Source organism: Anarhichas minor, unplaced genomic scaffold (genome assembly GCF_050575085.1).
Source record: "Anarhichas minor isolate MPS153535 unplaced genomic scaffold, ASM5057508v1 ptg000025l, whole genome shotgun sequence".
Classification (NCBI taxonomy): Eukaryota; Metazoa; Chordata; class Actinopteri; order Perciformes; family Anarhichadidae; genus Anarhichas; species Anarhichas minor.
Window position 1 is genome coordinate 12,996,813 of NW_027466471.1, and position 17,539 is coordinate 13,014,351.

At 40.5% G+C, this 17,539-nt stretch overlaps 1 protein-coding gene across 1 annotated transcript in view; it reads right to left on the reverse strand.

The window, feature by feature from the left end:
* Positions 1–1,712: 1,712 nt before the first annotated feature.
* The window catches only part of edil3a (EGF-like repeats and discoidin I-like domains 3a), a 125,921-nt gene continuing 110,094 nt past the window's right edge, over positions 1,713–17,539 (reverse strand). Inside the window, exons 9-10 of the mRNA XM_076099358.1 lie at positions 8,659–8,814; positions 1,713–1,862 (exon numbers count right to left, since the gene is read on the reverse strand). Of these exons, the coding sequence (XP_075955473.1) occupies positions 1,713–1,862; positions 8,659–8,814 (306 nt within the window). The remainder of the gene's footprint in view (positions 1,863–8,658; positions 8,815–17,539) is intronic.

Genomic DNA, 17,539 nt, shown 5'->3' on the forward strand with positions numbered 1-17,539 from the left:
TAAGGTTCGACATTGCAGCAAAAACCTCAGGTACTTGTTTACTTCTATGTATTTAAGCTAGCCAAGCATCACAGTTCATTTACTGCAGGATGCAGCCAACAGCAGAATCCATACAGTGAGAACTGCGTGAATGGAATACGTTGACGCGATTGGCATAACGGCTTCTTTATCCACTGTAACCTGAACGTGTCCAAATGGTTTCCAGGAGCTATAAATATGTTTGCATGCAGATAGCTGCTGTCATGTTCTGTGAAAATACCCACAAGCTCTTTAACAGTTCAATACTATATCATGTCTCATCCAGCATGATGATTGATGATAAAGATTAGATCTCCTGAAATAAACAGTCTGTCCATATTAGTTAAGAGTTCAGTGGTGTTGTCATTGTAGGTTTTGAGATAGTGAAATATATTAATATACTATCAATCTTGGACATTTGCTCTGTGTTGAAAAAGACATTAGTTATTATTTATCATATCAAAGGTATTAAAGAAAATACGAGACTGCTTTCAATATTCGGATTATGCATATATGGACATGATTTAAATAGCTGCGTTCACTCATTTTACATTTTCTTTCAATAATGATACAGATTTTTTTTTTTTTTTTAATATGTGGCCAAAAATGATTCATTTGTGGGTTATTATTATGAATGGTATCTATCCTGAGCTTTGTAATTTATACAACTTAGATCTCCAAGACAACACGAAGACAATAAACACAGAATTTATGCGTCTGACAGCTGAGACAAATAAATCAAAATAAATACAAAATAGAACAAGCACAAACAATAGTTCCAAATATCTTAGAAAACGTGTCGTGATAATCAAAGACAAATAAAAAGTGGAACTCCTTAAGAGAGCTTTGAGACAATTCAGCTGGAGACAGCCTTCAAGCCTCAGCGTCAGGGCTGCAGTGCGTTTAACTGCAGTGCTTGTTTATTGTCTCACATATCAGTTATCGTCAGCAAACTTTTGCAGTGTGTTGTAATGTTTCAGAACTATTTAAAAATGCACATAAAAATAGGTCCCTAAATCAAAGCCATTGCTCTCAGGGCTGGAGGTTTTAAATGATTTGTCAGAATATACATTTATAATTCACGCACCATGCAATTTCTTAGTCTTTTACATATAATACAAGAGCATTAATAGTGTTTTGATTGATGTAGTAATGCCAGTGTCCATTAGGGTAAAAGCATGGCTTGAGTAAGTGTCGTAATCAAAGTCAAAATATGTTTGAGAGAGTGATAATAATGTGTGAGCTCTACACGGTATTTTAGACAGTCTAGTTATGGTATGAAGTTGGTTAATTATGTCACATCTTTGTTAAAAAGTGACACTGTACAATAGCTTCCATGGCAACAAGTTAAAACCACAGGGAGAACCCCTCTCCGACTCCACCCCGCCCCTCCCACGTATATTACAGAAGTTAATTCCAAACAGGATGGTAAATCTTGAGAAGAATAAAAAGACAGAAAGATCACGCTTTAAGGAGGAAACTGAAAGACAAAAGTGATCAAGGGCAGGTTTTAAATCATTGTACAAAAAAGAACAAACAGCAACCCACCACAACCAAACACGTATTCTTGAAAAATCCATTGGAAATTGATTTCTTTTTACAGGTTGCACAGTTCATTTTTGAAATACCGGGTGAGATACTCCAGTATGCCAAGGGACAAGGGGGAATGGCAATAAAGATGGAAGAAAAGGACTTCACTCTTCCTCTGTGCATCCGAGTACTTCTGCACGCAGAGTGATCCTGCCGTACCATGACCAGGGAAGGATCCGGATGAGTCGAGCGTAGATGGGCGGATCTATCACATTCTTTCGGTGTGTGTCGTTGTCAAAGTTCCCTTGGAATACCTTTAAAGACAGCAGCATGGAGGAATTATTCATTTTGAAACTATAGACACGTTTTTTGGTGTGCTTGACACCAAGAAATACATTGTGAAAACTGAAAAATATCTTCAGTGAATTACCACAGAAACCAAATCTAACGCACTGTTACTGAGAGGCAGGTGCAGAACATTCGTGGTGCATTTCTTGCCTGGTTTTTCCAGACAGTTGCCTTCAAGGTCTCATGCATGAACAGGTTCTGAATGAAGTTGAGCCAATCAGAGCTTCAATCCAAACACTGACAATAACAACACTTTCTCTGAATTCAGTCCTATTCGTGGTTATTTTCTTTCACCCACCACACATGTGAGCACATCAACAGTTTCCCCCGAGGGGAAAATTGTGTGCGCCACAGCTGGAAGTCCCACCTCCACAATTAGTGACAGACATCTACTGTTGTTTCTCCTGCTTACTAAGTGGTGTCATTAACATGCACCTTATGCTTGTTGGTCTATTTTCCTTCATGTTTTTTTTTAAACCTGGCATTTGATAAAAGGATTTGGTTGTTGCCAGAAATGTTGCTATAAAGGGAAAGTCGTGTTTCTCCAGTATTGGCTCTTTACAACTCATAACATATTGTGCTACAGACTGATATGGATCAACGCACCGCTCTGATTATGTAGCCACTGGCATATCCTTCACTGAAGTGCTAAAAAAAAAAACAGTGGTATCTAATTTAGGCTTAACATTCAAGTCGTTAAGAGAGAGATTTCAGTGTCTGCGCCACTCTTATACCAATTTGATGACATTTAAAAGCCTTTAGATTCGCCTTAAGAAAACAGTTCAAGGGTTAACTGGATACAAGATACAAATAAGCTAATTGTCTTACTGGGACGTGCGCTCAATTTTTGATTATAAGAAGCTTTGTGCTGTTGTTTGCTTAATAGACAATGAAATTAAGTATATTAGAAAGAAATGCACCTACAGGGACTGCTTCGTTGAAGGATATGATCATTTCAATTAAACAGACGTGATTATGCCTGCGTAATTGGGATGTAATGGGACTCACTTTGGAGTGGAAAGGAAAATCAGCGGGCCACATCCAAGCAGGTGCTGGACACAGAGGATGAGGTAAGCTTCAACTAATTATCTTTCAAATAACTATACAGGAGAAGGTTTGCATTTAAAGACTTTAAAAGGAGGTTTCACTCCAACAAGTGCTAAAAACAATGGACAAGCACCAAAAACTCACATGAAGGATTTGGGAGAAATTGTTTAGAGTTTGTAGAATATTCATACGCCATATTTCCTAAAATTAAAGATCACCTCTGTGCTTAAAGGAGAATGGTACAAGCGTTTAGTTTTTGCCATATTTGAACTAAAGAGAGATTTTGGGGGAAGTGCTACTTTAAATACACTACCAACTGGAAAAAATCAGTTGGATAAACCTCCTACGTAATTACAAATAGAAATGGAGAAGAGGAATCGGTAAGACAATAAGGAGACAGTATTGCTCAGATTCTATAGAAGCTGTAGCATGAAGCTTTACAGACACTGTAATAGATTATTTTATGGACCATTTATTTATCCAGTAGCAGCTGGACTTATGATCCCTGGCAATAATACCTGAATATGCAATAATGTGACAAGATATCAAACCTCTGCTTCCTCTTCCTAGCACGTGTTTCCATTAATACAAACACTTTGGCTTAATTCAGTATTCTGTCATGTTCTGTGCTTTTGTGAGTTACTCTTACTGTAGACCTTAAGCTTTAATCATGTGACAGGTGTACGATTTCCTTATTTTCCTTATTTCACATGTCTCACACAAACAGCTGCAGGCCACCTTTTCGTCCTACATTCTTTGTCATCATTTTCCTCCTGCAGTAAAACCCATTCTCTCTCCTGGTTTTCATCTATATTCAGTTTTATTCAGACAAGGTTTGCATCTGCAGACAAGCAAACAACATTACATCACATGGCATTCTGCCCTCTCTGTCATTTCTCCCTCTTTCACTATATATGTCCTCTGCTCCTTTCTGTGAACTTAAAATCCACATTATAGAACTTAAAATGCTTAATTTCCAACACCGTTTCTGCTTTTCAAATTACATTCTCCATGTTGCAGATTTGATGAAACAGGCTCCAGATGTATTGATGTAATGATAAAAACTCAAACCCTACAATAATAAAAAGAAACCACAACAAGCAATGAGTATACTGTGTCTTAGAAAAAACACACAAAACAACATTTATAGACATGAATCTGTCTGAATGGGGCCATGTTGCACCTTCTATTGAGCTGGCATACAAGCTGACAGAAGCATGGGCGTTTTAATAGAGCTGGATATTCTGTTACAGGGTCTGCAAGGCTACCAGTTTCTGTTGTTCTTTTCACTTTTCATTGTATTTCAGAACTGCAACATTTGACACCGGGAAGCGAGAAATGTGTCATTTCCAAGAGTGTTGCCGCAACTGTAATGTGACAACCAGGGCACATGACAGCACAATATAAAAGGAAGGACAGGAAGACCATGAGAGCAGCAGCTGATTGAAATATGACAAGAATCTCTCCTAGACTGTCTGGGGACCTGCACAGTGACCGAGGCAGTGTCTCTAAAATAAACTCTCTGCAACAGGATGTGTGAAGAATCACAACAATAAGAAAAATGCTGTTTTGGAAGACAAAAACAGAAAAGTGATGAGCAGATTAAGGCATCCTCAACATATTGGTAAACATAAATAGGTAAGAAAGTGAGCACAAAACACTGTATGTCATTTTGATTCACTACACTGAACATAAGACAATTACACATATTTCAACCAGAGCCAAGCTCTATAAAAGCCACATTTTAAACAGTGGTTGCTGCCATATTAGCAATGGTTGCAAGCTCCACAAGTATGCCATATATGTTTATAATCAAGAGTAATTAAAAACTTGTAAATGCTATGTTTATTTATTTGTAAATGGCTGAACACAATGCCTTAATGGATCCCCCCCCCCCCTTCAGTTTCATCAGAATTGGACCAGTTGTGCAGCAGGTTGAAATATGGCATTTCTTCTCCTGCTCTCCTGATCGTGGGTGTGTGGGGTGTGTTGCAGGAACTTCAGAGTTTGTATATGGTGACCATCCAGTGATATATATTATACTCAAATTCATTGTCAAAGTTACAAAGCCAAAGCTGCTTCTGAACTCTTTCTGTGGATCAAATGTTACAACACTGTTATTTGTTGTAACTGAAAATGTGCTAAAAGTATATGTATTAGCAAGCAATCAGTATGATAACTGAATTATTAATAGCTAGTTTTAGAAAAGCACTCCTGCTTTTGTTTTGTCCTGTAACACTTTAGTAAATAGACATCCACATGCACACTGGTTGAGTTGGGTCAAAAACAAAGGCTAACTCCCAACCTTTGGAAAATTAAGTACTATGGCAATGCTGCTGGGTTTCATTTTAATTCCATAGTTTAAGTTGGATTCTGTTGGCAAAGTTATACAGCACCGCTAGTGCAAAACAACAACAAAAATCCAAGCAGACTTAAATACACACAACCTAGGGACTTTCTCAACTTTTAGTCAAATATGTGGAGGTGGTTGAGAGTATGCCTCACTTCATCGCCCCCAAGCATAATCATTTTATCCAGAGACACAGGTCTACAGGACATTTCTGTGTGCGTCTTCACACTGACCCGGTGGCCAAAACTCTGCTCCCACCTATTGATTTTCCAGGCTGCTAGAGTCATGGGTAGACATCACTAAGGCAGGCCTCGAGTGCCCCCCATTCTGCATTATTTAAACCTACTGCACAGGTCAAGGGAGCAGGACACTCAAATGTCTTTGCTCTCTGTCCTCATGATGCCGTAGGCGGTCAAAATGATACCAGGGAAACTCGGCCACGTCTTCATTGAAAGGTCGAGAGGAGCCGGTTACTGAACTGTACCTGCAATGCATAACTTATTTAAAGAGGATGGAGATATGTATTCTAGTTATGCGTTTTTCTAATCCTGAGGTACATGAAACGTCGCAGCCAACATTTTACATGACTGCAAAAAAAGACTGAATATAAGTGGTGGATCTTAACATGATTGTATTCACAGCTATCTAACATGCGTTACCCTCTGACCTGGAGGGAACTGAGCGCTCTAATGGTTAATTAACCCTGTGTCACCTGAGTGAAACTCTATCAAGCATAAATCAATTTCTTTTGTGCTCGACTGCCCCCATGAACAGTGTAAATATTGACATCCAGGAAAGAACAGTGATGTAGGACTGGTCAGTGTAGTGACCTCGGTGTGTGCATGTGAGAATGCAGCCGAGCCGATATGTGTAATTATGAAGTGTATTACAGTTTAATTATGTTCAAACAATGGACTATGTTGTTACTTGTCTCAGTCACAAGTGCGGTACACGAGTATTTGGGATTTATGTGTGAAGAAAAGGCAAACAAGGTTCTCTATGGATTTTGTAGAGGGATACTGTTGTGTGTGTGTGCTTCCACTGTGTGACAACATCTGTATTCTGACAGCGCCTCCTCTCTCAATCTAGATCTAACTGCCTGCAGCCTCTGCCACACAGGAGCTGGAGGGGGGAGCTGAGAAGAATACTTACAAGCCTCTACCACTGTGCCCGAACCAGACACCCAGACATACACATTACACACACACACACACACGCACACGCACGCGCACACACACACACACACACACACACACCCACACCCACACACACACACACACACGCACACACGCTCACACGTTCTCAGTATATTCCTGTCAAGTCAAGCATTGTGGTGTGGCAGGAGGAGCCTCGGGAGTCCAACAGCCAAATGTGTCCTCTAGCATTAATAGCTGCTTCAGCTGTCTGAAGGGGGGAAACACCTTGAAGAATCATACATCTGAGCAGCCCCTTGGCTCCGTCTAGGGACAAACTGATTGACATTCTCAGAAGCCTTGCTTAACACGCCTGCCCTCTAATACAGAGCACACTCACTCAGATTGACTGCCTATCCCTGGTTTTGCTCTGACGTATAAAGCAAAAACAACACGGATGCAATAGATGGTTATAGAAATGGCTTGCATCTTATTTAATGATATTTTGAGCTTGACGAAAGTGCCGCTCCCCACTGAGTTATCTCTGAAAATGAGATTTAGAAATAAAACATAAAAACATAACAGGGTCCCGAGAAGCCACCAGGACTTTTCTTCTCCTTCCCTTTGTTATCTCAGCTGATGCTTGCCGGGCCTTCGAAAGTCATCCAGTACTCAGTATTGAGATTGCTCGAGTGAAAATCATGCTGAGCATGCAGTGGCCCGTATCCAAAGATAATCGTGGGTGTTGAAATTATAAACTCCTCAAGCAAGGAATGTGAACTGCAGAGATGGTAAAATATCTGCTGACATTGGCTGCTGCACTGGCTCCTAAACAAGGATACGGGCATGAATTGACATCAGCCTATTGAGGGGTGTTATGTGACTTAACAAGGTGCTGTCATATTTCAGCTCTAGGTCGACCACATTGAGCCAAACGAAATAAAAAGCCTTTCTTTTAAAAAAAGTCTAATTTTGAAATGGCAGTTGAAGTTACCCACCAACCTTTACAAACTGCTCAGAATCAGTATTTATGAGACAGCCCAACATCATAGCTAATGCTTCTCTGTGCGCAGACTGCAAGGCATGGACTGCAGGTGAACCATGACATCAAGTATGACGGCACATTAAAGACTAAAGGATTTCAAGCCATTTGAAGATGATCCACAAATGCTTTCATATCGTGTTATTATTTTTAAATGTGTGAAATAAATGTGCATGCCTAAATGAATGAGTGCAAATATGTATTGAAGATTGAATATTGCGCAATCAAAATCAATGTATCTTCAATTATGAATCAAATACAAAATATGGGTCTCAGGGCACTCAGATTCGATTAATCCGGTGCAAACTTTTACACTTGTTCACAAAATAAAATTCACAACTACAACTCTTTTAATACTGTTCATGATCTCGTAATACCGTGAATTATTTTTAAAGCACCTCTACAGTATTTGCTTTGTGCAAAACACATGTATTAATTCTATTAGATCTCTTGATTTACCATAGTCAACACTTGAGCAGACCATGAATAAGCAGAAGAGGTTTGGCTTATCGTTCAATAACAAAACAGGGAAAAGTAAACACCGCCTCTCTTGCCACCAGTATCTGAAAGACAAGGGGCTTCAGCTTTAGCTGCAACACTGCCTGCAGCCCTCCTGATATCAGCAGAGAGGCTGCTGCAGCCCTGCTCTGTCTCTGTAGTCGTGGGCGATTGGAATGGACATGTACTCTGTTGAAGGGCCGTAAACAAGATTTTCAGCACAGCACTGGCCGGGCCAGGTTGACAGCACAGTCTTATCTGATCCCAAAGCAGAGAGAGGCAGTAGGACAGACCAGGCAGGTTCAGTTTGAGCCACAGATAAGAAAATGCTGAAGGGAAGTGGAAAGGAGAAACAGACAGGTCCTGAAAAGGAAATGTTCACGCTTAATACTAAACACACCTTTTGCAGCTCTGTGTTTTCCTTAGCCTTCCTTATGTCTGTTAGTTCTCTCTACCCAGAATGCCCCTTTTCCTCATGATGTGATATATAATTCAAAACCTTCAGTACTCAGTTCCCACGGGCAGGCATTTATGATTCTACAGTATTTTTCAATATGATTACTATGTGCACATGACAACAAATATGTGTTTAATCTGATTAACCGATTTCTCAGTTAACGTTGGTAGAAGTGAGCTAATACTGTGTGTTTTTTGTTTGATGGTGGTCATTATGGGCTGTGAAAGCTTCTTACCTTGTCCTTCCCCTGTTTCTCGTCTTGATATATTTTCCACCGCTCTCCATCGTTACTGTATGCCAGTTTGTATGAGCCAACAAACTGGACATGGCCAAAGTCTTTAGCTCCCTGGGTGATTATACCTGTGACCTTGGTAGCCACACGCAAGTCCACCTGAGAGAGGAAAGAAACACAGAGAGAGAGAGAGATCGTAGAATGGTAACTTTCTCAAGAAACTTAGCATGTAAAAGAAGTGTCAGAGATGCACAATCTAGTCAGCATCTTTTTTTCCGTTTGATGTCATCAGAGGATTTACTGTATGTAGACACTGGGTGCAAAAAGTCAGTTTCAATTATTCACAGAATATTGAACAACAAGGCTAAGTCCACAACCTCGCCTCAGCAAAACAGAAATCACACGCCGCAGCAGCTTCGGAGAGCCAGGCCGCTCCATTTGGGTTCATTTTTAATAGGTTCTCATTTGTTGCAAACAATCTCCAATGCATGGATGCTAGGCAGTAAACACACAAACTGTTACTTATATGGAAATTGTACGATTCAATTATGCTTTATTATTTGGTAATGTACATAACACTGTTGGGCTGAGATTCAAAAGTTAAGGTGAACCCAAAAAGAACGACAGAAAGAATAAGTAGTATTATGGCTCCATCGCATTTACCTGGCCCACTTTGCTTCAGCAAAATATACTGCAATAATGTCAAACACAGGTCAAGTCCACCATGTTAATTATGTCAAATGAATAATGTATTTTAACTTTGAGAGGAAGGTGTGTAGAAGTGCAGATATACAGCTCGTATTGGGATGGAACATAAAGAAGTATAAACATGTCCCTCCCATTGAGCTTTCATAAGCATGAAGCAGCAGGTGTTCTGTTACAAGTTATATTCCACATCATGGAAACAGTGCAGAAATACTTTTATATCCATCAAACACATTATGCCAACGGTTGGTGTTGTTTTGTACACAACAAAAAACTAAACTACTTCTAAATATCAAAAATAATGTGACAAATTAAGGGTGTACAATTCCCATAACCTCCCATGTGACTCACTTTCTTAAAAAGAGCATGCTGTTTTTTTATGAATATAAAAAGATGTGAATAATTGATAGCGCTGCCTTCTGCATTTTCATCCCGTAAATGCTAATAGCCTAAATGTCACTGTAAAACTGTCTCACGCATCACATACATCTAAGCAGCACTGATTCACAGTCAACACAGGATGAAAAACAGTGTGCCACTTGGCATTTTGCTGTCACATGGGAAGATAGTGGCAAAATTTAGAAGCAGAGAGAGCGCAAGAGAGAGAAACATATACTGTACGGACGCAGATTTATTTCTTCTGCTGAATATACACATACAACATCGAGGCAGCTATACATCACAATAATTGGCCTTTTATTGCCTGCAATGTTACGGTTTCTCTTTTCTCCCCGCTACTTTAAGATTGAGGACTGCCCCCTGGGTATTAGATATGTGTTTTTAAGTGCAGACCCGCTGCTCGGTACATAATTAGGCATAGACCTGGGTCTTGACACACATGTAGACAAAGCCATGCCTTAGCAAGTACAAGGCAAACTCTTGGCTTTCTAAAAAGGCATCCAAGTGGATAAACTCCCAGTTCTCCATTTGTGAGATGTTAAGCTAATGAAAGTAGGACAGCAGGCATTCAAGTTTGCGTGCAGACATAATGTTACTCTTAACAATGCTGTGGTTACAGGTATGCAATTATGCAGATGCTGCACAGTACATATGCATGCTTCATTTGTTGTGAATACAATATTCATGAAGTTTCTCCTTTAAATGGTAGCAGCCTCTGCATCTGTTTTTTTGTTTTTTTTGTAAAGTAATGCTCATTTCTGCCTCTGAATGCGGCTGCGGCAGCAGATTGGAATATTTTCCTGTGATGTATACCAATACTTTTAAACAGCAGTTCTGTTATAACAACAATAATGTCACAGAAACCCACTGGATGAAGCGGGGCAGAAAAAAAACAGTGGCAGGGTGCTGCCTGGTTGATTTAGAGGGGCATGACACCTTGCATTGTGAGGCTTTGATTATGCTCCAGCTGCAGAATGTTGAGGTAATCTCGTTCTACTCAAGCAGTCAAGTCTGCCACCAAAAACAAAGGCAGGCTTGAAGGGGAACCTTTAATTGCCGTCACAGGTAGCGGTCAAAAAAATACAACTGCCCCTAGCGACGGCAGCTCTCAACACTTTGATGGCCCAAACTGAATTAGGGGCGAGATAAGCTTGTTAAGGCCTCTCCTGCAGCCCCCATCTTCTGTTTTTTTCTTCCATCACACTCTCAACCCCATTCCCTCCTCCACAAGCTGTTAACCCAGACAAACTTGGACTGTGTGAAGTCTTTGTAGCAATCGCTGAACGCCCATGGCATACATGTTTCAGAGAAATAAACCATGAGAATCAATTTTAGGATTTAGCTTGCTGTGTCTGAGATTAAAAACAAGATTCATGTAGCTCAAACCTAAGCCTCCAGTTTTCCCAAAGATACAGCTACACATCAAAAAGTGAGAGAGCGTCATTCACATTAACTTGTTCACTTCTGCCAGACGAACACTCATCTCCCGCGCTCATTAAGAAGAGAGTTGGTGTGTAAATCTTGTGTCCCTATTTGAAGTGGCTTTGCCATTGCAGGATAAAGAGATTAATGCAGTGAGAGGAAGCGTCATAAGGAGCCGAACAAGGCACAGTTTCCCTTTTTATGAATACATTTTGCATACACGGCATCCTGCTGACATTCCCCCTCCAGCTGTGCTATACTGTCTATCTGCTGAAGACTCATCCAATCGTCAAAGCCTGTGGGACATTGAATATGTGTGCGTTTATACTTTCTGTACATTCTCCCAGGTCACGGTGCATAATTCTGAATTGAATGTGCACAACTCACAGAGGAAAGAGGAGAACAGTGCTACGGCCCATCAAGGCCTCAACAGGGCAGCTATCATTATAGTTTAAAGCTGTGGAGAAAGCTTGAAAAACACCCTGTTTCATTGCTCTTGAACAACCTGTAGCTAGTCATATGCAGGGACACCACATCATACTAAAACAGTTTGCAATGCAAACCTCATGTTGCTTAACATGAAGTAAATAATCCAAAGAGAACATTTTTAAAAGAAAGTCTGCATCGAAGAATGGAGCGGTTAATTGGGCATTTAGGAGGAAGGGACGGTCTTACGAAAGATGCAACATTTCTGGAGCTTGAACAACACTGAAAGTCAAGATGTGGTAATACTCAATGTGGTTCAACTGTACCAGTTCTAGCTCCCGATGACCAGGATGGAAAACTACTAATGTGGGACACTGGGTATGATATACAGACAAGAATGCACATTTAATGTAGTCACTCTTCTAACAGGTAAATCATCAACACAGTCACAGTGTATTCTTTGATGTCCAATCATACTGTGGAGTACAGAGTAAATAGACCGGACACCACGATCCTAGTGAATGTTCACAGGTTATGTCTTTGGTTCACATGGAGGGAACGGTGGAATGGTATGTTTTTGGTGAAAGAAGAAGTGTCCTGACTGAATCTGAGTCCCATTTGCATGAAGAGATGTCAGATATGCCTGCCATCTGAACATAGTTATACATACAACATGCCAACAAAGGCTATTCTGTACTGCTGCAAAGCCCACTATCTTCAGAAAAGCCACTTATCCTGAAAAGCAAAGCCAACATGACTATAAAAGGAAGGATGAAGCTGAAGGTGGACAATTTTCAGACAAATGGCTGACTGAGTACAGCACATCTCGACTGAGTGCAAAGAAAAGCCTGTTTGTGTCATGACACCTTTCTGAGTTGAAAAAAAATGTGCCATTCCTCACAGAGGTGAGCTGGCTGAGCCAGTTCACTGAGATGAACCAGGAGGCTGAGTGTCGCTGAGCTTGAGAGGTTGTTATGTGACATGCATGACTTTTCCTGTGTAAAAGCACATTCTTGTCCCAGACCCAGGAAAGTGAAAGTGAACAGTACTGAAATAGGTTGTGGCATACTTCCAGCCCTACTCGGCAATAACATCAGCCCAAACTAATTAGCCTGAGACTCATATTCATTATTTTGTTTGTTTTGTTTATTACTGTAGAAAACAAACAGCCGGTAGCCCTTCATAGACTTAGCCTGTTGGACAAAGACGCTGTAATGACTTATTACAATCTAGAGTGCTGATTATAAATAGCTGCTGGTAAAAATGAATTAAAAGAGAAAAAAAAAAGCGTCTCAAGAGCAAACAGCTTGCCGATCGACAAATTTAAATATTTTCAGAAGGGACACCTTTCCACCCACGAATGGATAGAAAAACTATTTCTTTATAATGATAAAACAACAACAAACAAAGGTTTTGTGTGTGCCTCAGTTTACAAGTTAATTATATGGAATGAATAGATAGAATAGAACATGTTCTCACCACAACTCGTCACATACTGACGCGGAGCCTTTGTCATCACATCACACTGTGTAGCGACAACACTACTTAGTAAGGTTTAAGAAACAACATCAGGGTTTGGGTTCAAATGACTTGTTTCTAAAGTAAAAATGAAGCCTAAAACATGTACAGGAAACAATCAGCTGTTTGTTACGTGAAAGTTAAACTTAAACACAACACAGGTGGCCTAAGTGACACAAAAGCTGTAACACATTGTTGGATTCACACAAGTCTCTTGGTTGAAAGTCCTGCGTTTAACAGACTCGTCCACCCGCCCTGTGAGAGTTTTTCGGTCTTCATGTCATCACACTCCCAGAGCATTTTCTCTGAGCGTCTGATAATGATGCTGATGGGTTTACATTGATTATTGTTAACTGGAAGTCCAGTGAGTGCCTTGTGCGTCAGTATCAGAAGTCGAGGGGCGTGACAAAGCGCCTGTATTCGACGCCTCGGCAATGAGAACGGGCTGGTCAATGTCTCGTTTGGAAATGTATAACTTAATTTCAGGGTAACTTGATAGTTTGAATATCTGTCACTGTCACTATTATTGTAGTTGTCACCTCATCAGATTAAAGTCAGTTGCACATTGTGAAACAAATTGTAAGTCCTTTAAATTTCAGCATAGTGCAAACGCACCACACAAATAACACCCACACACACACACACACACACACACACACACACACACACACACACAGCGAATCTCCTTTCTGACACCTTTTGTGTGACCGGTGTTTCCACATGGGTTTGGGGGATGTCAGAAGGTATAAATGCCTGCTGAGATCCCACACTGTGAAATCCTGGTGAGCAGACAGTCTGAAGTGTGATTCAGGAGCACTGAGTATAGTGAAAGGAAATGTCATAGAGATGAAGTCCCCTCATGGCTGCATCATATTGTCCAAGGCCAGTCAGTGTGGAACCACATTCCTGCATGAACTTCCCTTTTCAAATTTGACTTACAGACAATGTTTTTGAAAGTGCTAAATGTGGAATGTGAATCAAATGCACTCTGCTGACAGAAACGAATGAGCTGTCTTGACACAAGGATAGATGTCTTTTTTACAGAGCAAGATGACTTGTTTTGGCAGGACATTAAGAGAGTCAGCTGGCTGGTTAAGGCACATCTTAAAGCCAACATGCTGGGGATATAAATACGGGGAAAAGCACCGTGCAGTGACTCACACTGAATTGCAATATTGTGGCAAGAACACAAATTTGTAAGCCAAACAGTTTCACCATAGCAAGGACTTCGCTATGCATTGAACATCCTCCCCCTCCCAACCTCCTCTTCACTCTAGTCTTCATGCCAGCACACTTGCATGACGCAGTGCTGCTTGTAACTGAAATTAAATTCTTTTGTTATTCTGTCTAAAAACATTGACATTTTCCCCATAGTCACAGTATGTCTAATATGCTTAAACACATAATGAATGGCACCTGCATGTAGATAACCCCAGGCAATCTGCAAAGACCAGAATTCATTTCTTTTTTCAAAAACACGGTGCTCACAGTGCTGTTACACATCTTTAGCCATGATAGCGGCATGGCTCTAGGGATGCCACTGTCTGTCTGGTGGTCGCTCCATTGATCCACTGCTTTGGTCATGGACTTTAGAACAGATATCAATGGTGCCCAGAGGACGAATCCTTAATCTGGTGATTCCCTGTTTTTTTTTATCTACTGCCACCAGTAAGTCATCATTTTCATTTCATCCAGTTAAATATCTACCTGAATACCTATCTGATGGATTTCTTCTAGTGCCACCATGAGGTTGACACATGTGGTTTTGATGTGGAATTTGGTACAGATATTCTTGTCCACCTTTAGAATGAGTTTTAATATTGTTGGTCAAACATTTCAATTGCCAAATACCTTGGATTATGACCCAATACCTGCAAAACGTATGGCATCACCATCAGTCTCAGGTACAAGCATCGATGAGGCAGTGTCATGTATCATTATAAATGCTAACATTTGATTAAAGTCTGGATAGAAAAGTAACCCTCTCCTGTAAAAGCTTGCAACAGTAACACAGTGCATCGTCAGCGTTTTGTTTACATCTTGTTCTCCATCTATAATTTAACAAAATAACTTGAGTGCTTTAGAAAAAAAAACATAAAACTATTATTTAATTCCTGTTCTTTTCTCCATAACAAAGGCAGCGCTCCATCAAAGCCAGTGCATCGAAGCACATCAAAGCACAAACATTACTACCTGAGGTGCTAATGGGCAACTCGGCCATAAAACAGATGTAGCCTCAGTTCAGCATGTCAAGTTAAGTCTAAATGGCTGTAGGACCGATGAAGGGAATTGGCCATGGCAAGAGGAACAGGAAGGAAATCAACCATGGTGGTCTGGATCATTTGGAGCTATTACAGCAAGGAGAACAGCATTTATAGAGTTGCATACTGTGTCAGCATGAGTGAAGTGAGGGATCTCTGTGCGTAAAAAAAATAGCCTTGACGCTGCACTAGCAAGGGACTTGGGGGATTTCACACTCTGTTTAATGCTCACTGTGACTACACATGTGATGGACACTTACGCACTGATACAATCTAAAGTAGTCTCTCTCCGGGTGTGATTTTGTCTGAAATCAAATCTGTAATTCTTGCTGGAGGGGAAAAAAAAAAAGATTCCTGTTGGAATATTAAGCAAGTGTAAAATGTGAAATGATTTAATGATCTAGTATATGGTGTTCCCATTCTGAAAATGAGGATACAGGTTTTTAAAGGTCCTACAAAGAGGTGAGTTAAAAATAAAATCGTTTACGACTCTGGCTGCTGCACTTACAAGCTCATCATTGCTCCTCTCTCCCCTTTCCTGCTTCTCACATGGTCTATAAAATATTCATATCGAATTCTCACACGTGTGCTCACATACACGCACACACAACAGCATGATGTGCTTCACACGCAATGAATAGGGGAACCATGAAATTGCAAAACAGATAAAATGTATGGACATAGGTGGTCTTTGCAATATTAGAATTACCCTAAAATGAATCAATGTCCAGTTTTCTACAGAGCCTTGGCTTAACTGTGGACTATTCTGAATTAATCATAATACTGAAGGATACTGCATGCAGTACTGATGCGTATAAGTGCAGGCCACACTCTCCTGGGCACATAACATAAAAATGTCTGATTTAAACATTGGATACCTTGCTTGTCAGGAGATGGCTTAGAGACACTCTGAAACCACGAGATACACATGCAGAACACATTGGACCCAATCTCTGCTGCACTGATTTAAGTACAAGAGCCATCGCTTCTGACAATTCCTGCAGATCCCACGATTACAGCAGGCGCTGCTGCAGACTCAAGAATCACTCATCCCAAGATAAAACAGATAAATGCTTCCTCCGGTAGCTGAGAGGGAGTGAGAGGGGCAGAAGCAGAGAGAGGGAGATGAGGATCAGGACGTGGTGTTGGAGGATAAGATGGCTTCCTTGGGTAATGAAAACAAAAGACTTAACATTACACAGGTTCCAAGCAGACCTGTACATCAAGGCTATAGTTGGAGGGAGGGGGACACTAAAAACCACCCAATTGAATCAGGGAAGCAGATAGCTTTACCATCCCTTCCGTAACTTAATTTGGAAGCTAATTAAATCAGCATACTAGCTGCGGGGATATTGAATAAAATAGAGCCACATTGGACAGGATTAAAATGAGGCTCTGACGATAATGCCTTAATGCAATTTACATCACGCATGTTTTCAAATTAGCGTGGATTCTTTCTCAAATTCTCCTTGAATTCTTGGATAATGTTCTGAAGATGATTGAATTAGCAATAGCTGCTGGCAACGTTTTTTTTGAACCTGTTGTATTTATGTCTATTTAATTTTGAGAACATGTTAAATACGAAGGAGTCTCCAACTGGGTAGCCAGCAGTTACATATCCAGTATCAGCTTGGTCCCATCCGACATGCTTCTCCGTAGAAGTCGGATAATGACCCACAACAAGCCCTTATATTGTGAATACAATTTGCCAAGTGTTATAATCATGCACTCACTATACAATAGCTACACGGTGCACATTTGATCATGCCTTTCTGAAACTGGGCTGGCACATCTGCCAAAGTAAATGCTGGCTGAGCAATTTGCAGTCATGGTTACATCTGTCATCCTGGCTTCAGAGTCTCATATCAGCGTGCAGAGTGCCACAGCTCAGATTTTGTCACCAAATTGTGGAACAAAACAAAACAAAACAAAGAAGATGCGATGCTGTTGGCTCAGTTGGGAATGTGTTTCCTACTGTGTTGGATTATTGATATTGTCATGGTAATTCCTGTGAAGGTTTAATCAAAATAAAATGCACCCCGACCGATTAGAATGTATGCTCAAGCCAGTGTTCATACATTCCATACTTTTTACAGCATCACAGCTGTGGGTAAATGGTTGTGTGTGCTTCTCACTGATTGCACCAGAAACCA